This window comes from Oncorhynchus nerka, linkage group LG22, assembly GCF_034236695.1.
Source record: "Oncorhynchus nerka isolate Pitt River linkage group LG22, Oner_Uvic_2.0, whole genome shotgun sequence".
Classification (NCBI taxonomy): Eukaryota; Metazoa; Chordata; class Actinopteri; order Salmoniformes; family Salmonidae; genus Oncorhynchus; species Oncorhynchus nerka.
The window spans coordinates 89,701,936-89,723,366 of record NC_088417.1 but is presented as its reverse complement, the minus strand read 5'-3'; the positions used below and the strand labels follow the sequence as shown (position 1 = coordinate 89,723,366).

The 21,431-nt window shown below is 42.2% G+C and overlaps 1 protein-coding gene across 2 annotated transcripts in view; it reads right to left on the bottom strand.

Annotated features, from left to right (window-relative positions):
- The window catches only part of LOC115125479 (integrin alpha-1-like), a 111,791-nt gene that overhangs the window by 25,505 nt on the left and 64,855 nt on the right, over nt 1-21,431 (bottom strand). For both annotated transcript variants that reach the window (XM_065007553.1, XM_065007552.1), the window contains exon 11: nt 2,595-2,739. In XM_065007553.1, the coding sequence (XP_064863625.1) occupies nt 2,595-2,739 (145 nt within the window). The remainder of the gene's footprint in view (nt 1-2,594; nt 2,740-21,431) is intronic.

The following is a 21,431-nucleotide window of genomic DNA, read 5'->3' as shown; positions in this document are numbered from 1 at the left end:
TGTTATTTCAGTTAGAGTATAAACATGTCAGCATCCCAAAAGCCACCCTTTTCCCTATATAGTGCACTACACTTGACTAGGGCCCATAGCGCTCTGGTCAAAAGTAGAGCAATATAAATGGAACAGGATGCCATTTGGGATGCAGTCCATGTTTCTGTCTATTTCAGAGTAATGGTGCTGGACCTGTGCTGTTTATACAGGAGCTGGGAGGCACTAAGGACTTGGACCACTGTCCAGTTTTCAGTGCCAGTACAGGTTGTCATTGGACCACTGTCCAGTTCCCAGTGCCAGTACAGGTTGTCATTGGACTGCTGTCCAGTTTCCAGTGCCAGTACAGGTTGTCATTGGACCACTGTCCAGTTTCCAGTGCCAGTACAGGTTGTCATTGGACCACTGTCCAGTTCCCAGTGCCAGTACAGGTTGTCATTGGACCACTGTCCAGTTTTCAGTGCCAGTACGGGTTGTCATTGGACCGCTGTCCAGTTTCCAGTGCCAGTACAGGTTGTCATTGGACCACTGTCCAGTTTCCAGTGCCAGTACAGGTTGTCATTGGACCACTGTCCAGTTCCCAGTGCCAGTACAGGTTGTCATTGGACCACTGTCCAGTTTTCAGTGCCAGTACAGGTTGTCATTGGACCACTGTCCAGTTTCCAGTGCCAGTACAGGTTGTCATTGCACCACTGTCCAGTTTCCAGTGCCAGTACAGGTTCATTGCACCACTGTCCAGTTTCCAGTGCCAGTACAGGTTCATTGCACCACTGTCCAGTTTCCAGTGCCAGTACAGGTTGTCATTGGACCACTGTCCAGTTTCCAGTGCCAGTACAGGTTGTCATTGGACCACTGTCCAGTTCCCAGTGCCAGTACAGCTTGTCATTGGACCACTGTCCAGTTTCCAGTGCCAGCACAGGTTGTCATTGGACCACTGTCCAGTTCCCAGTGCCAGTACAGGTTGTCATTGGACCACTGTCCAGTTTCCAGTGCCAGTACAGGTTGTCATTGGACCACTGTCCAGTTTCCAGTGCCAGTACAGGTTGTCATTGGACTACTGTCCAGTTTCCAGTGCCAGTACAGGTTGTCATTGGACCACTGCCCAGTTTCCAGTGCCAGTACAGGTTGTTATTGCACCACTGTCCAGTTTCCAGTGCCAGTACAGGTTCATTGCACCACTGTCCAGTTTCCAGTGCCAGTACAGGTTGTCATTGGACCACTGTCCAGTTTCCAGTGCCAGTACAGGTTGTCATTAGACCACTGTCCAGTTCCCAGTGCCAGTACACGTTGTCGTTGGACCACTGTCCAGTTTCCAGTGCCAGTACAGGTTGTCATTGGACCACTGTCCAGTTCCCAGTGCCAGTACAGGTTGTTATTGCACCACTTTCCAGTTTCCAGTGCCAGTACAGGTTCATTGCACCACTGTCCAGTTTCCAGTGCCAGTACAGGTTGTCATTGGACCACTGTCCAGTTTCCAGTGCCAGTACAGGTTGTCATTGGACCACTGTCCAGTTCCCAGTGCCAGTACACATTGTCGTTGGACCACTGTCCAGTTTCCAGTGCCAGTACAGGTTGTCATTGGACCACTGTCCAGTTCCCAGTGCCAGTACAGGTTGTCATTGGACCACTGTCCAGTTTCCAGCGCCAGTACAGGTTGTCATTGGACCACTGTCCAGTTCCCAGTGCCAGTACAGGTTGTCATTGGACCACTGTCCAGTTTCCAGTGCCAGTACAGGTTGTCATTGGATCACTGTTCAGTTTCCAGTGCCAGTACAGGTTGTCATTGGATCACTGTCCAGTTTCCAGTGCCAGTACATGTTGTCATTGGACCACTGTCCAGTTTCCAGTGCCAGTACAGGTTGTCATTGGACCACTGTCCAGTTTCCAGTGCCAGTACAGGTTGTCATTGGACCACTGTCCAGTTTCCAGTGCCAGTACAGCTTGTCATTGGACCACTGTCCAGTTCCCAGTGCCAGTACAGGTTGTAATTTGACCACTGTCCAGTTCCCTGTGCCAGTACAGGTTGTCATTGGACCACTGTCCAGTTCCCAGTGCCAGTACAGGTTGTCATTTGACCACTGTCCAGTTTCCAGTGCCAGTACAGGTTGTCATTGGACCACTGTCCAGTTTCCAGTGCCAGTACAGGTTGTCTTATAAATATAAATAAATAAAACACAGTAGGTCTATACTCTTAACCTACACAGAAAGTACTAAAGTAACAGAGGACAAGGCAAGAATCAAACCATAAAAACAGACATGTATGGTGCAAAAAATAAAAAGGTAAATAAATACAATGTAATCCATCTGGGTGGTTTGTCTGGTCTGGACCCACCCACGTACCCTGCCAGGCTGTGTGTGTGTGTGTGTGTGTGTGCGCATGTCTGGTCTGGACTGATATGTACTTACCCACGTACCCTGCCAGGCTGTGTGTGTGTGTGTGCGCATGTCTGGTCTGGACTGATATGTACTTACCCACGTACCCTGCCAGGCTGTGTGTGTGTGTGTGTGCGCATGTCTGGTCTGGACTGATATGTACTTACCCACGTACCCTGCCAGGCTGTGTGTGTGTGTGTGTGCATGTCTGGTCTGGACTGATATGTACTTACCCACGTACTCCGCCAGGCTCTCCTTCCTTTCATCCAGGGGGTCTTGGAAGTCTGCGTTTAGAGGAACCACGGTACCCCGGTTTGTATGCATCACTACTGTCCCGTTCCACTCATACGCCCCCACAGCACCCAGCATCACACCCTCCTACGAAAGAGAGAATTTGTGAATTAATCAATGAATGCCTTTTTATTTAACAAATGTAAAATACATACTGAGTAGCCACACATGTGAGTACAATAATAAAGTCAGATAATACAACTTATTTCCATTGTGGTCCTCGTTATTAGACAGGCAACAGAATGACAAGTGCATAGAGATACTAGGCAGCTCATCTCCTGTCTTTGTAATGGCGTCTTCTGTGACAGCATTGGCAACGCCATTGAGGGCCTCTATCCAACTCTATGGGACAGCTATGCTACAGCACAGGAAACATGAAGAGATCCCACAGGAAGTGGAAAAGTCTTAGTGGAGTAGAGCTAAATGGGTCCAGAGTCACAATACGTCGTGTCAAGAAGACTCTGTTGCAGTAGATACAGGGTAAAGTATTTCACAAGAGGGAGATTTTCTTCAAGTATGAGTGAGACTGGGGTTGGACACAGGGCTTACGATAAGTGCAATGGGATCTTTAGTGACCACAGAGATTCAGGACACCCATTTAACATCCCATCTGAAAGACAGCACCCTACCCAGGGCACCGTCCCCAATCACTGGCCTGGGGCATTGGGATTTTTTTCTAGACCAGATGAAAGAGTGCCTCCTACCGGCCCTCCAACACCACTTCCAGCACCATCTGGTCTCCCATCCAGGGACCAACCTTGCTTAACTTCAGAGGCAAGCCAGAAGTGGGATGCAGGGTGGTATACTGCTGGCCCTGTATGTCTGGGTCTATAAACATTGCGTAAGTGATATGAGGCATGGGCAGGGGAGGAGAATGCAGGGGAGGAAAGGTCAGGAGCCCTGATACAGCTTCAGCTGGGAGTGACAGTGTTTATACTAGGTGACGTAGGAGGAGGGGGAGTGAGAGAGACAGAAACAGAGAGAAAGAGAGGGGAGGAGAGAGAGGGAGAGAGACAGGGGAGACAGAGGGAGATAGATAGAGCCAGAGGGAGAAAAAGAGAGAGAGAGAGCGACGCTGACTCAGGAGGACTGGAGGAGAGCATGTTTGCTCACACTCTGATGTTTGGACATCCTCTCACAGAAAATACATATATTTTTTAGTTCTTCCCTCTCTTCCCCCAGAGCACAGCACAGGTCTCTCTGGGCTGAGAGAGAAAAGAGGGTCCTTACGTCTCCAGAACATTTGTTGGATCCCAGTGAAACAGGGATAGATGAGATGATGAATGACAGATAACACAACACACACCATCATTCTGTACTGTATCTGACTGGGGGCGATCAGTGGGCAGTCACACATTCACAAACATGTGATCTCCTATAAACTGATCCCCATGGTAATATGCTGCACCCTTTAGCCCAGTTGACAAATAGGAGTTAATACACTATTAAAAGAAAGTATTTTGAAATATATATATTTTTTAATTCTTGCAACTATTGCCTCCGGGTGTTTTGGTTTTTGGGAAAGAAGAGTTGCATATTTTAAACCCCTTTTTCTTTTAACAGTGTAGGGCAGTGGGAGTGCAGGGGTGGAAACAGGAGAAGAGGTGTGGGCACTGGATATCCTGGATTACAGTTACAGGTAGTATGAGTTAGTTAGTAGGACAGAGGAAAGGAAAGCAGAGATAGAAACAGACTTACTTTAGAGGTGTGGGCACTGAAACTATCCTGGATTACAGTTAGTATGAGTTAGTTAGTAGGACAGAGGAAAGGAAAGCAGAGATAGAAACAGACTTACTTTAGAGGTGTGGGCACTGAAACTATCCTGGATTACAGTTAGTATGAGTTAGTTAGTAGGACAGAGGGAAGGAAAGCAGAGATAGAAACAGACTTACTTTAGAGGTGTGGGCACTGAAACTATCCTGGATTACAGTTACAGTTAGTATGAGTTAGTTAGTAGGACAGAGGAAAGGAAAGCAGAGATAGAAACAGACTTACTTTAGAGGTGTGGGCACTGAAACTATCCTGGATTACAGTTAGTATGAGTTAGTTAGTAGGACAGAGGAAAGGAAAGCAGAGACAGAAACAGACTTACTTTAGAGGTGTGGGCACTGAAACTATCCTGGATTACAGTTACAGTTAGTATGAGTTAGTTAGTAGGACAGAGGAAAGGAAAGCAGAGATAGAAACAGACTTTCTTTAGAGGTGTGGGCACTGAAACTATCCTGGATTACAGTTACAGTTAGTATGAGTTAGTTAGTAGGACAGAGGAAAGGAAAGCAGAGACAGAAACAGACTTACTTTAGAGGTGTGGGCACTGAAACTATCCTGGATTACAGTTAGTATGAGTTAGTTAGTAGGACAGAGGAAAGGAAAGCAGAGATAGAAACAGACTTACTTTAGAGGTGTGGGCACTGAAACTATCCTGGATTACAGTTAGTATGAGTTAGTTAGTAGGAAAGAGGAAAGGAAAGCAGAGATAGAAACAGACTTACTTTAGAGGTGTGGGCACTGAAACTATCCTGGATTACAGTTAGTATGAGTTAGTTAGTAGGACAGAGGAAAGGAAAGCAGAGATAGAAACAGACTTACTTTAGAGGTGTGGGCACTGAAACTATCCTGGATTACAGTTAGTATGAGTTAGTTAGTAGGACAGAGGAAAGGAAAGCAGAGACAGAAACAGACTTACTTTAGAGGTGTGGGCACTGAAACTATCCTGGATTACAGTTAGTATGAGTTAGTTAGTAGGACAGAGGGAAGGAGAGCAGAGATAGAAACAGACTTACTTTAGAGGTGTGGGCACTGAAACTATCCTGGATTACAGTTACAGTTAGTATGAGTTAGTTATTAGGACAGAGGAAAGGAAAGCAGAGATAGAAACAGACTTTCTTTAGAGGTGTGGGCACTGAAACTATCCTGGATTACAGTTACAGTTAGTATGAGTTAGTTAGTAGGACAGAGGAAAGGAATGCAGAGACAGAAACAGACTTACTTTAGAGGTGTGGGCACTGAAACTATCCTGGATTACAGTTAGTATGAGTTAGTTAGTAGGACAGAGGAAAGGAAATCAGAGATAGAAACAGACTTACTTTAGAGGTGTGGGCACTGAAACTATCCTGGATTACAGTTAGTATGAGTTAGTTAGTAGGACAGAGGAAAGGAAAACAGAGATAGAAACAGACTTACTTTAGAGGTGTGGGCACTGAAACTATCCTGGATTACAGTTAGTATGAGTTAGTTAGTAGGACAGAGGAAAGGAAAGCAGAGATAGAAACAGACTTACTTTAGAGGTGTGGGCACTGAAACTATCCTGGATTACAGTTAGTATGAGTTAGTTAGTAGGACAGAGGAAAGGAAAACAGAGATAGAAACAGACTTACTTTAGAGGTGTGGGCACTGAAACTATCCTGGATTACAGTTAGTATGAGTTAGTTAGTAGGACAGAGGAAAGGAAAGCAGAGATAGAAACAGACTTACTTTAGAGGTGTGGGCACTGAAACTATCCTGGATTACAGTTAGTATGAGTTAGTTAGTAGGAAAGAGGAAAGGAAAGCAGAGATAGAAACAGACTTACTTTAGAGGTGTGGGCACTGAAACTATCCTGGATTACAGTTAGTATGAGTTAGTTAGTAGGACAGAGGAAAGGAAAGCAGAGATAGAAACAGACTTACTTTAGAGGTGTGGGCACTGAAACTATCCTGGATTACAGTTAGTATGAGTTAGTTAGTAGGACAGAGGAAAGGAAAGCAGAGATAGAAACAGACTTACTTTAGAGGTGTGGGCACTGAAACTATCCTGGATTACAGTTAGTATGAGTTAGTTAGTAGGACAGAGGAAAGGAAAACAGAGATAGAAACAGACTTACTTTAGAGGTGTGGGCACTGAAACTATCCTGGATTACAGTTAGTATGAGTTAGTTAGTAGGACAGAGGAAAGGAAAGCAGAGATAGAAACAGACTTACTTTAGAGGTGTGGGCACTGAAACTATCCTGGATTACAGTTAGTATGAGTTAGTTAGTAGGAAAGAGGAAAGGAAAGCAGAGATAGAAACAGACTTACTTTAGAGGTGTGGGCACTGAAACTATCCTGGATTACAGTTAGTATGAGTTAGTTAGTAGGACAGAGGAAAGGAAAGCAGAGATAGAAACAGACTTACTTTAGAGGTGTGGGCACTGAAACTATCCTGGATTACAGTTAGTATGAGTTAGTTAGTAGGACAGAGGAAAGGAAAGCAGAGATAGAAACAGACTTACTTTAGAGGTGTGGGCACTGAAACTATCCTGGATTACAGTTAGTATGAGTTAGTTAGTAGGACAGAGGAAAGGAAAGCAGAGATAGAAACAGACTTACTTTAGAGGTGTGGGCACTGAAACTATCCTGGATTACAGTTAGTATGAGTTAGTTAGTAGGACAGAGGAAAGGAAAGCAGAGATAGAAACAGACTTACTTTAGAGGTGTGGGCACTGAAACTATCCTGGATTACAGTTAGTATGAGTTAGTTAGTAGGACAGAGGAAAGGAAAGCAGAGATAGAAACAGACTTACTTTAGAGGTGTGGGCACTGAAACTATCCTGGATTGCAGTTAGTATGAGTTAGTTAGTAGGACAGAGGAAAGGAAAGCAGAGATAGAAACAGACTTACTTTAGAGGTGTGGGCACTGAAACTATCCTGGATTACAGTTAGTATGAGTTAGTTAGTAGGACAGAGGAAAGGAAAGCAGAGATAGAAACAGACTTACTTTAGAGGTGTGGGCACTGAAACTATCCTGGATTACAGTTAGTATGAGTTAGTTAGTAGGAAAGAGGAAAGGAAAGCAGAGATAGAAACAGACTTACTTTAGAGGTGTGGGCACTGAAACTATCCTGGATTACAGTTAGTATGAGTTAGTTAGTAGGACAGAGGAAAGGAAAGCAGAGATAGAAACAGACTTACTTTAGAGGTGTGGGCACTGAAACTATCCTGGATTACAGTTAGTATGAGTTAGTTAGTAGGACAGAGGACAGGAAAGCAGAGATAGAAACAGACTTACTTTAGAGGTGTGGGCACTGAAACTATCCTGGATTACAGTTAGTATGAGTTAGTTAGTAGGACAGAGGAAAGGAAAACAGAGATAGAAACAGACTTACTTTAGAGGTGTGGGCACTGAAACTATCCTGGATTACAGTTAGTATGAGTTAGTTAGTAGGACAGAGGAAAGGAAAGCAGAGATAGAAACAGACTTACTTTAGAGGTGTGGGCACTGAAACTATCCTGGATTACAGTTAGTATGAGTTAGTTAGTAGGACAGAGGAAAGGAAAACAGAGATAGAAACAGACTTACTTTAGAGGTGTGGGCACTGAAACTATCCTGGATTACAGTTAGTATGAGTTAGTTAGTAGGACAGAGGAAAGGAAAGCAGAGACAGAAACAGATTTACTTTAGAGGTGTGGGCACTGAAACTATCCTGGATTACAGTTACAGTTAGTATGAGTTAGTTAGTAGGACAGAGGAAAGGAAAGCAGAGATAGAAACAGACTTACTTTAGAGGTGTGGGCACTGAAACTATCCTGGATTACAGTTAGTATGAGTTAGTTAGTAGGACAGAGGAAAGGAAAGCAGAGATAGAAACAGACTTACTTTAGAGGTGTGGGCACTGAAACTATCCTGGATTACAGTTAGTATGAGTTAGTTAGTAGGACAGAGGAAAGGAAAGCAGAGATAGAAACAGACTTACTTTAGAGGTGTGGGCACTGAAACTGTCCTGGATTACAGTTAGTATGAGTTAGTTAGTAGGAAAGAGGAGAGGAAAGCAGAGATAGAAACAGACTTACTTTAGAGGTGTGGGCACTGAAACTATCCTGGATTACAGTTAGTATGAGTTAGTTAGTAGGACAGAGGAAAGGAAAGCAGAGATAGAAACAGACTTACTTTAGAGGTGTGGGCACTGAAACTATCCTGGATTACAGTTAGTATGAGTTAGTTAGTAGGACAGAGGAAAGGAAAGCAGAGATAGAAACAGACTTACTTTAGAGGTGTGGGCACTGAAACTATCCTGGATTACAGTTAGTATGAGTTAGTTAGTAGGACAGAGGAAAGGAAAGCAGAGATAGAAACAGACTTACTTTAGAGGTGTGGGCACTGAAACTATCCTGGATTACAGTTACAGTTAGTATGAGTTAGTTAGTAGGACAGAGGAAAGGAAAGCAGAGACAGAAACAGACTTACTTTAGAGGTGTGGGCACTGAAACTATCCTGGATTACAGTTACAGTTAGTATGAGTTAGTTAGTAGGACAGAGGAAAGGAAAACAGAGATAGAAACAGACTTACTTTAGAGGTGTGGGCACTGAAACTATCCTGGATTACAGTTAGTATGAGTTAGTTAGTAGGACAGAGGAAAGGAAAGCAGAGATAGAAACAGACTTACTTTAGAGGTGTGGGCACTGAAACTATCCTGGATTACAGTTAGTATGAGTTAGTTAGTAGGACAGAGGAAAGGAAAACAGAGATAGAAACAGACTTACTTTAGAGGTGTGGGCACTGAAACTATCCTGGATTACAGTTAGTATGAGTTAGTTAGTAGGACAGAGGAAAGGAAAGCAGAGACAGAAACAGATTTACTTTAGAGGTGTGGGCACTGAAACTATCCTGGATTACAGTTACAGTTAGTATGAGTTAGTTAGTAGGACAGAGGAAAGGAAAGCAGAGATAGAAACAGACTTACTTTAGAGGTGTGGGCACTGAAACTATCCTGGATTACAGTTAGTATGAGTTAGTTAGTAGGACAGAGGAAAGGAAAGCAGAGATAGAAACAGACTTACTTTAGAGGTGTGGGCACTGAAACTATCCTGGATTACAGTTAGTATGAGTTAGTTAGTAGGACAGAGGAAAGGAAAGCAGAGATAGAAACAGACTTACTTTAGAGGTGTGGGCACTGAAACTATCCTGGATTACAGTTAGTATGAGTTAGTTAGTAGGACAGAGGAAAGGAAAGCAGAGATAGAAACAGACTTACTTTAGAGGTGTGGGCACTGAAACTATCCTGGATTACAGTTAGTATGAGTTAGTTAGTAGGACAGAGGAAAGGAAAGCAGAGATAGAAACAGACTTACTTTAGAGGTGTGGGCACTGAAACTATCCTGGATTACAGTTACAGTTAGTATGAGTTAGTTAGTAGGACAGAGGAAAGGAAAGCAGAGACAGAAACAGACTTACTTTAGAGGTGTGGGCACTGAAACTATCCTGGATTACAGTTAGTATGAGTTAGTTAGTAGGACAGAGGAAAGGAAAACAGAGACAGAAACAGACTTACTTTAGAGGTGTGGGCACTGAAACTATCCTGGATTACAGTTAGTATGAGTTAGTTAGTAGGACAGAGGAAAGGAAAGCAGAGATAGAAAAAGACTTACTTTAGAGGTGTGGGCACTGAAACTATCCTGGATTACAGTTACAGTTAGTATGAGTTAGTTAGTAGGACAGAGGAAAGGAAAACAGAGATAGAAACAGACTTACTTTAGAGGTGTGGGCACTGAAACTATCCTGGATTACAGTTAGTATGAGTTAGTTAGTAGGACAGAGGAAAGGAAAGCAGAGACAGAAACAGACTTACTTTAGAGGTGTGGGCACTGAAACTATCCTGGATTACAGTTAGTATGAGTTAGTTAGTAGGACAGAGGAAAGGAAAGCAGAGATAGAAACAGATTTACTTTAGAGGTGTGGGCACTGAAACTATCCTGGATTACAGTTACAGTTAGTATGAGTTAGTTAGTAGGACAGAGGAAAGGAAAGCAGAGACAGAAACAGACTTACTTTAGAGGTGTGGGCACTGAAACTATCCTGGATTACAGTTAGTATGAGTTAGTTAGTAGGACAGAGGAAAGGAAAGCAGAGATAGAAACAGACTTACTTTAGAGGTGTGGGCACTGAAACTATCCTGGATTACAGTTAGTATGAGTTAGTTAGTAGGACAGAGGAAAGGAAAGCAGAGATAGAAACAGACTTACTTTAGAGGTGTGGGCACTGAAACTATCCTGGATTACAGTTAGTATGAGTTAGTTAGTAGGACAGAGGAAAGGAAAGCAGAGATAGAAACAGACTTACTTTAGAGGTGTGGGCACTGAAACTATCCTGGATTACAGTTAGTATGAGTTAGTTAGTAGGACAGAGGAAAGGAAAGCAGAGATAGAAACAGACTTACTTTAGAGGTGTGGGCACTGAAACTATCCTGGATTACAGTTACAGTTAGTATGAGTTAGTTAGTAGGACAGAGGAAAGGAAAGCAGAGACAGAAACAGACTTACTTTAGAGGTGTGGGCACTGAAACTATCCTGGATTACAGTTAGTATGAGTTAGTTAGTAGGACAGAGGAAAGGAAAACAGAGACAGAAACAGACTTACTTTAGAGGTGTGGGCACTGAAACTATCCTGGATTACAGTTAGTATGAGTTAGTTAGTAGGACAGAGGAAAGGAAAGCAGAGATAGAAAAAGACTTACTTTAGAGGTGTGGGCACTGAAACTATCCTGGATTACAGTTACAGTTAGTATGAGTTAGTTAGTAGGACAGAGGAAAGGAAAACAGAGATAGAAACAGACTTACTTTAGAGGTGTGGGCACTGAAACTATCCTGGATTACAGTTAGTATGAGTTAGTTAGTAGGACAGAGGAAAGGAAAGCAGAGACAGAAACAGACTTACTTTAGAGGTGTGGGCACTGAAACTATCCTGGATTACAGTTAGTATGAGTTAGTTAGTAGGACAGAGGAAAGGAAAGCAGAGATAGAAACAGATTTACTTTAGAGGTGTGGGCACTGAAACTATCCTGGATTACAGTTACAGTTAGTATGAGTTAGTTAGTAGGACAGAGGAAAGGAAAGCAGAGATAGAAACAGACTTACTTTAGAGGTGTGGGCACTGAAACTATCCTGGATTACAGTTACAGTTAGTATGAGTTAGTTAGTAGGACAGAGGAAAGGAAAGCAGAGACAGAAACAGACTTACTTTAGAGGTGTGGGCACTGAAACTATCCTGGATTACAGTTAGTATGAGTTAGTTAGTAGGACAGAGGAAAGGAAAGCAGAGATAGAAACAGACTTACTTTAGAGGTGTGGGCACTGAAACTATCCTGGATTACAGTTAGTATGAGTTAGTTAGTAGGACAGAGGAAAGGAAAGCAGAGACAGAAACAGACTTACTTTAGAGGTGTGGGCACTGAAACTATCCTGGATTACAGTTAGTATGAGTTAGTTAGTAGGACAGAGGAAAGGAAAGCAGAGACAGAAACAGACTTACTTTAGAGGTGTGGGCACTGAAACTATCCTGGATTACAGTTACAGTTAGTATGAGTTAGTTAGTAGGACAGAGGAAAGGAAAGCAGAGATAGAAACAGACTTACTTTAGAGGTGTGGGCACTGAAACTATCCTGGATTACAGTTAGTATGAGTTAGTTAGTAGGACAGAGGAAAGGATAACAGAGATAGAAACAGACTTACTTTAGAGGTGTGGGCACTGAAACTATCCTGGATTACAGTTAGTATGAGTTAGTTAGTAGGACAGAGGAAAGGAAAACAGAGATAGAAACAGACTTACTTTAGAGGTGTGGGCACTGAAACTATCCTGGATTACAGTTAGTATGAGTTAGTTAGTAGGACAGAGGAAAGGAAAACAGACATAGAAACAGACTTACATTAGAGGTGTGGGCACAGAAACTATCCTGGATTACAGTTAGTATGAGTTAGTTAGTAGGACAGAGGAAAGGAAAGCAGAGATAGAAACAGACTTACTTTAGAGGTGTGGGCACTGAAACTATCCTGGATTACAGTTAGTATGAGTTAGTTAGTAGGACAGAGGAAAGGAAAACAGAGATAGAAACAGACTTACTTTAGAGGTGTGGGCACTGAAACTATCCTGGATTACAGTTAGTATGAGTTAGTTAGTAGGACAGAGGAAAGGAAAGCAGAGATAGAAACAGACTTACTTTAGAGGTGTGGGCACTGAAACTATCCTGGATTACAGTTAGTATGAGTTAGTTAGTAGGACAGAGGAAAGGAAAGCAGAGATAGAAACAGACTTACTTTAGAGGTGTGGGCACTGAAACTGTCCTGGATTACAGTTAGGATGAGTTAGTTAGTAGGAAAGAGGAGAGGAAAGCAGAGATAGAAACAGACTTACTTTAGAGGTGTGGGCACTGAAACTATCCTGGATTACAGTTAGTATGAGTTAGTTAGTAGGACAGAGGAAAGGAAAGCAGAGATAGAAACAGACTTACTTTAGAGGTGTGGGCACTGAAACTATCCTGGATTACAGTTAGTATGAGTTAGTTAGTAGGACAGAGGAAAGGAAAGCAGAGATAGAAACAGACTTACTTTAGAGGTGTGGGCACTGAAACTATCCTGGATTACAGTTAGTATGAGTTAGTTAGTAGGACAGAGGAAAGGAAAGCAGAGATAGAAACAGACTTACTTTAGAGGTGTGGGCACTGAAACTATCCTGGATTACAGTTACAGTTAGTATGAGTTAGTTAGTAGGACAGAGGAAAGGAAAGCAGAGACAGAAACAGACTTACTTTAGAGGTGTGGGCACTGAAACTATCCTGGATTACAGTTAGTATGAGTTAGTTAGTAGGACAGCGGAAAGGAAAACAGAGACAGAAACAGACTTACTTTAGAGGTGTGGGCACTGAAACTATCCTGGATTACAGTTAGTATGAGTTAGTTAGTAGGACAGAGGAAAGGAAAGCAGAGATAGAAACAGACTTACTTTAGAGGTGTGGGCACTGAAACTATCCTGGATTACAGTTAGTATGAGTTAGTTAGTAGGACAGAGGAAAGGAAAGCAGAGACAGAAACAGACTTACTTTAGAGGTGTGGGCACTGAAACTATCCTGGATTACAGTTAGTATGAGTTAGTTAGTAGGACAGAGGAAAGGAAAGCAGAGATAGAAACAGACTTACTTTAGAGGTGTGGGCACTGAAACTATCCTGGATTACAGTTAGTATGAGTTAGTTAGTAGGACAGAGGAAAGGAAAGCAGAGATAGAAACAGACTTACTTTAGAGGTGTGGGCACTGAAACTATCCTGGATTACAGTTAGTATGAGTTAGTTAGTAGGACAGAGGAAAGGAAAGCAGAGATAGAAACAGACTTACTTTAGAGGTGTGGGCACTGAAACTATCCTGGATTACAGTTAGTATGAGTTAGTTAGTAGGACAGAGGAAAGGAAAGCAGAGACAGAAACAGACTTACTTTAGAGGTGTGGGCACTGAAACTATCCTGGATTACAGTTAGTATGAGTTAGTTAGTAGGACAGAGGAAAGGAAAGCAGAGACAGAAACAGACTTACTTTAGAGGTGTGGGCACTGAAACTATCCTGGATTACAGTTAGTATGAGTTAGTTAGTAGGACAGAGGAAAGGAAAGCAGAGACAGAAACAGACTTACTTTAGAGGTGTGGGCACTGAAACTATCCTGGATTACAGTTAGTATGAGTTAGTTAGTAGGACAGAGGAAAGGAAAGCAGAGACAGAAACAGACTTACTTTAGAGGTGTGGGCACTGAAACTATCCTGGATTACAGTTAGTATGAGTTAGTTAGTAGGACAGAGGAAAGGAAAGCAGAGACAGAAACAGACTTACTTTAGAGGTGTGGGCACTGAAACTATCCTGGATTACAGTTAGTATGAGTTAGTTAGTAGGACAGAGGAAAGGAAAGCAGAGACAGAAACAGACTTACTTTAGAGGTGTGGGCACTGAAACTATCCTGGATTACAGTTAGTATGAGTTAGTTAGTAGGACAGAGGAAAGGAAAGCAGAGACAGAAACAGACTTACTTTAGAGGTGTGGGCACTGAAACTATCCTGGATTACAGTTAGTATGAGTTAGTTAGTAGGACAGAGGAAAGGAAAGCAGAGACAGAAACAGACTTACTTTAGAGGTGTGGGCACTGAAACTATCCTGGATTACAGTTAGTATGAGTTAGTTAGTAGGACAGAGGAAAGGAAAGCAGAGACAGAAACAGACTTACTTTAGAGGTGTGGGCACTGAAACTATCCTGGATTACAGTTAGTATGAGTTAGTTAGTAGGACAGAGGAAAGGAAAGCAGAGACAGAAACAGACTTACTTTAGAGGTGTGGGCACTGAAACTATCCTGGATTACAGTTAGTATGAGTTAGTTAGTAGGACAGAGGAAAGGAAAGCAGAGACAGAAACAGATTTACTTTAGAGGTGTGGGCACTGAAACTATCCTGGATTACAGTTAGTATGAGTTAGTTAGTAGGACAGAGGAAAGGAAAGCAGAGACAGAAACAGACTTACTTTAGAGGTGTGGGCACTGAAACTATCCTGGATTACAGTTAGTATGAGTTAGTTAGTAGGACAGAGGAAAGGAAAGCAGAGACAGAAACAGACTTACTTTAGAGGTGTGGGCACTGAAACTATCCTGGATTACAGTTAGTATGAGTTAGTTAGTAGGACAGAGGAAAGGAAAGCAGAGACAGAAACAGACTTACTTTAGAGGTGTGGGCACTGAAACTATCCTGGATTACAGTTAGTATGAGTTAGTTAGTAGGACAGAGGAAAGGAAAGCAGAGACAGAAACAGACTTACTTTAGAGGTGTGGGCACTGAAACTATCCTGGATTACAGTTAGTATGAGTTAGTTAGTAGGACAGAGGAAAGGAAAGCAGAGACAGAAACAGACTTACTTTAGAGGTGTGGGCACTGAAACTATCCTGGATTACAGTTAGTATGAGTTAGTTAGTAGGACAGAGGAAAGGAAAGCAGAGACAGAAACAGACTTACTTTAGAGGTGTGGGCACTGAAACTATCCTGGATTACAGTTAGTATGAGTTAGTTAGTAGGACAGAGGAAAGGAAAGCAGAGACAGAAACAGACTTACTTTAGAGGTGTGGGCACTGAAACTATCCTGGATTACAGTTAGTATGAGTTAGTTAGTAGGACAGAGGAAAGGAAAGCAGAGACAGAAACAGACTTACTTTAGAGGTGTGGGCACTGAAACTATCCTGGATTACAGTTAGTATGAGTTAGTTAGTAGGACAGAGGAAAGGAAAGCAGAGACAGAAACAGACTTACTTTAGAGGTGTGGGCACTGAAACTATCCTGGATTACAGTTAGTATGAGTTAGTTAGTAGGACAGAGGAAAGGAAAGCAGAGACAGAAACAGACTTACTTTAGAGGTGTGGGCACTGAAACTATCCTGGATTACAGTTAGTATGAGTTAGTTAGTAGGACAGAGGAAAGGAAAGCAGAGACAGAAACAGATTTACTTTAGAGGTGTGGGCACTGAAACTATCCTGGATTACAGTTAGTATGAGTTAGTTAGTAGGACAGAGGAAAGGAAAGCAGAGACAGAAACAGACTTACTTTAGAGGTGTGGGCACTGAAACTATCCTGGATTACAGTTAGTATGAGTTAGTTAGTAGGACAGAGGAAAGGAAAGCAGAGACAGAAACAGACTTACTTTAGAGGTGTGGGCACTGAAACTATCCTGGATTACAGTTAGTATGAGTTAGTTAGTAGGACAGAGGAAAGGAAAGCAGAGACAGAAACAGACTTACTTTAGAGGTGTGGGCACTGAAACTATCCTGGATTACAGTTAGTATGAGTTAGTTAGTAGGACAGAGGAAAGGAAAGCAGAGACAGAAACAGACTTACTTTAGAGGTGTGGGCACTGAAACTATCCTGGATTACAGTTAGTATGAGTTAGTTAGTAGGACAGAGGAAAGGAAAGCAGAGACAGAAACAGACTTACTTTAGAGGTGTGGGCACTGAAACTATCCTGGATTACAGTTAGTATGAGTTAGTTAGTAGGACAGAGGAAAGGAAAGCAGAGACAGAAACAGACTTACTTTAGAGGTGTGGGCACTGAAACTATCCTGGATTACAGTTAGTATGAGTTAGTTAGTAGGACAGAGGAAAGGAAAGCAGAGACAGAAACAGACTTACTTTAGAGGTGTGGGCACTGAAACTATCCTGGATTACAGTTAGTATGAGTTAGTTAGTAGGACAGAGGAAAGGAAAGCAGAGACAGAAACAGATTTACTTTAGAGGTGTGGGCACTGAAACTATCCTGGATTACAGTTAGTATGAGTTAGTTAGTAGGACAGAGGAAAGGAAAGCAGAGACAGAAACAGACTTACTTTAGAGGTGTGGGCACTGAAACTATCCTGGATTACAGTTAGTATGAGTTAGTTAGTAGGACAGAGGAAAGGAAAGCAGAGACAGAAACAGACTTACTTTAGAGGTGTGGGCACTGAAACTATCCTGGATTACAGTTAGTATGAGTTAGTTAGTAGGACAGAGGAAAGGAAAGCAGAGACAGAAACAGACTTACTTTAGAGGTGTGGGCACTGAAACTATCCTGGATTACAGTTAGTATGAGTTAGTTAGTAGGACAGAGGAAAGGAAAGCAGAGACAGAAACAGACTTACTTTAGAGGTGTGGGCACTGAAACTATCCTGGATTACAGTTACAGTTAGTATGAGTTAGTTAGTAGGACAGAGGAAAGGAAAGCAGAGACAGAAACAGACTTACTTTAGAAGTGTGGGCACTGAAACTATCCTGGATTACAGTTAGTATGAGTTAGTTAGTAGGACAGAGGAAAGGAAAGCAGAGACAGAAACAGATTTACTTTAGAGGTGTGGGCACTGAAACTATCCTGGATTACAGTTAGTATGAGTTAGTTAGTAGGACAGAGGAAAGGAAAGCAGAGACAGAAACAGACTTACTTTAGAGGTGTGGGCACTGAAACTATCCTGGATTACAGTTAGTATGAGTTAGTTAGTAGGACAGAGGAAAGGAAAGCAGAGACAGAAACAGACTTACTTTAGAGGTGTGGGCACTGAAACTATCCTGGATTACAGTTAGTATGAGTTAGTTAGTAGGACAGAGGAAAGGAAAGCAGAGACAGAAACAGACTTACTTTAGAGGTGTGGGCACTGAAACTATCCTGGATTACAGTTAGTATGAGTTAGTTAGTAGGACAGAGGAAAGGAAAGCAGAGACAGAAACAGACTTACTTTAGAGGTGTGGGCACTGAAACTATCCTGGATTACAGTTAGTATGAGTTAGTTAGTAGGACAGAGGAAAGGAAAGCAGAGACAGAAACAGACTTACTTTAGAGGTGTGGGCACTGAAACTATCCTGGATTACAGTTAGTATGAGTTAGTTAGTAGGACAGAGGAAAGGAAAGCAGAGACAGAAACAGACTTACTTTAGAGGTGTGGGCACTGAAACTATCCTGGATTACAGTTAGTATGAGTTAGTTAGTAGGACAGAGGAAAGGAAAGCAGAGACAGAAACAGACTTACTTTAGAGGTGTGGGCACTGAAACTATCCTGGATTACAGTTAGTATGAGTTAGTTAGTAGGACAGAGGAAAGGAAAGCAGAGACAGAAACAGACTTACTTTAGAGGTGTGGGCACTGAAACTATCCTGGATTACAGTTAGTATGAGTTAGTTAGTAGGACAGAGGAAAGGAAAGCAGAGACAGAAACAGACTTACTTTAGAGGTGTGGGCACTGAAACTATCCTGGATTACAGTTAGTATGAGTTAGTTAGTAGGACAGAGGAAAGGAAAGCAGAGACAGAAACAGACTTACTTTAGAGGTGTGGGCACTGAAACTATCCTGGATTACAGTTAGTATGAGTTAGTTAGTAGGACAGAGGAAAGGAAAGCAGAGACAGAAACAGATTTACTTTAGAGGTGTGGGCACTGAAACTATCCTGGATTACAGTTAGTATGAGTTAGTTAGTAGGACAGAGGAAAGGAAAGCAGAGACAGAAACAGACTTACTTTAGAGGTGTGGGCACTGAAACTATCCTGGATTACAGTTAGTATGAGTTAGTTAGTAGGACAGAGGAAAGGAAAGCAGAGACAGAAACAGACTTACTTTAGAGGTGTGGGCACTGAAACTATCCTGGATTACAGTTAGTATGAGTTAGTTAGTAGGACAGAGGAAAGGAAAGCAGAGACAGAAACAGACTTACTTTAGAGGTGTGGGCACTGAAACTATCCTGGATTACAGTTAGTATGAGTTAGTTAGTAGGACAGAGGAAAGGAAAGCAGAGACAGAAACAGACTTACTTTAGAGGTGTGGGCACTGAAACTATCCTGGATTACAGTTAGTATGAGTTAGTTAGTAGGACAGAGGAAAGGAAAGCAGAGACAGAAACAGACTTACTTTAGAGGTGTGGGCACTGAAACTATCCTGGATTACAGTTAGTATGAGTTAGTTAGTAGGACAGAGGAAAGGAAAGCAGAGACAGAAACAGACTTACTTTAGAGGTGTGGGCACTGAAACTATCCTGGATTACAGTTAGTATGAGTTAGTTAGTAGGACAGAGGAAAGGAAAGCAGAGACAGAAACAGACTTACTTTAGAGGTGTGGGCACTGAAACTATCCTGGATTACAGTTAGTATGAGTTAGTTAGTAGGACAGAGGAAAGGAAAGCAGAGACAGAAACAGACTTACTTTAGAGGTGTGGGCACTGAAACTATCCTGGATTACAGTTAGTATGAGTTAGTTAGTAGGACAGAGGAAAGGAAAGCAGAGACAGAAACAGACTTACTTTAGAGGTGTGGGCACTGAAACTATCCTGGATTACAGTTAGTATGAGTTAGTTAGTAGGACAGAGGAAAGGAAAGCAGAGACAGAAACAGACTTACTTTAGAGGTGTGGGCACTGAAACTATCCTGGATTACAGTTAGTATGAGTTAGTTAGTAGGACAGAGGAAAGGAAAGCAGAGACAGAAACAGACTTACTTTAGAGGTGTGGGCACTGAAACTATCCTGGATTACAGTTAGTATGAGTTAGTTAGTAGGACAGAGGAAAGGAAAGCAGAGACAGAAACAGATTTACTTTAGAGGTGTGGGCACTGAAACTATCCTGGATTACAGTTAGTATGAGTTAGTTAGTAGGACAGAGGAAAGGAAAGCAGAGACAGAAACAGACTTACTTTAGAGGTGTGGGCACTGAAACTATCCTGGATTACAGTTAGTATGAGTTAGTTAGTAGGACAGAGGAAAGGAAAGCAGAGACAGAAACAGACTTACTTTAGAGGTGTGGGCACTGAAACTATCCTGGATTACAGTTAGTATGAGTTAGTTAGTAGGACAGAGGAAAGGAAAGCAGAGACAGAAACAGACTTACTTTAGAGGTGTGGGCACTGAAACTATCCTGGATTACAGTTAGTATGAGTTAGTTAGTAGGACAGAGGAAAGGAAAGCAGAGACAGAAACAGACTTACTTTAGAGGTGTGGGCACTGAAACTATCCTGGATTACAGTTAGTATGAGTTAGTTAGTAGGACAGAGGAAAGGAAAGCAGAGACAGAAACAGACTTACTTTAGAGGTGTGGGCACTGAAACTATCCTGGATTACAGTTAGTATGAGTTAGTTAGTAGGACAGAGGAAAGGAAAGCAGAGACAGAAACAGACTTACTTTAGAGGTGTGGGCACTGAAACTATCCTGGATTACAGTTAGTATGAGTTAGTTAGTAGGACAGAGGAAAGGAAAGCAGAGACAGAAACAGACTTACTTTAGAGGTGTGGGCACTGAAACTATCCTGGATTACAGTTAGTATGAGTTAGTTAGTAGGACAGAGGAAAGGAAAGCAGAGACAGAAACAGACTTACTTTAGAGGTGTGGGCACTGAAACTATCCTGGATTACAGTTAGTATGAGTTAGTTAGTAGGACAGAGGAAAGGAAAGCAGAGACAGAAACAGACTTACTTTAGAGGTGTGGGCACTGAAACTATCCTGGATTACAGTTAGTATGAGTTAGTTAGTAGGACAGAGGAAAGGAAAGCAGAGACAGAAACAGACTTACTTTAGAGGTGTGGGCACTGAAACTATCCTGGATTACAGTTAGTATGAGTTAGTTAGTAGGACAGAGGAAAGGAAAGCAGAGACAGAAACAGATTTACTTTAGAGGTGTGGGCACTGAAACTATCCTGGATTACAGTTAGTATGAGTTAGTTAGTAGGACAGAGGAAAGGAAAGCAGAGACAGAAACAGACTTACTTTAGAGGTGTGGGCACTGAAACTATCCTGGATTACAGTTAGTATGAGTTAGTTAGTAGGACAGAGGAAAGGAAAGCAGAGACAGAAACAGACTTACTTTAGAGGTGTGGGCACTGAAACTATCCTGGATTACAGTTAGTATGAGTTAGTTAGTAGGACAGAGGAAAGGAAAGCAGAGACAGAAACAGACTTACTTTAGAGGTGTGGGCACTGAAACTATCCTGGATTACAGTTAGTATGAGTTAGTTAGTAGGACAGAGGAAAGGAAAGCAGAGACAGAAACAGACTTACTTTAGAGGTGTGGGCACTGAAACTATCCTGGATTACAGTTAGTATGAGTTAGTTAGTAGGACAGAGGAAAGGAAAGCAGAGACAGAAACAGACTTACTTTAGAGGTGTGGGCACTGAAACTATCCTGGATTACAGTTAGTATGAGTTAGTTAGTAGGACAGAGGAAAGGAAAGCAGAGACAGAAACAGACTTACTTTAGAGGTGTGGGCACTGAAACTATCCTGGATTACAGTTAGTATGAGTTAGTTAGTAGGACAGAGGAAAGGAAAGCAGAGACAGAAACAGACTTACTTTAGAGGTGTGGGCACTGAAACTATCCTGGATTACAGTTAGTATGAGTTAGTTAGTAGGACAGAGGAAAGGAAAGCAGAGACAGAAACAGACTTACTTTAGAGGTGTGGGCACTGAAACTATCCTGGATTACAGTTAGTATGAGTTAGTTAGTAGGACAGAGGAAAGGAAAGCAGAGACAGAAAC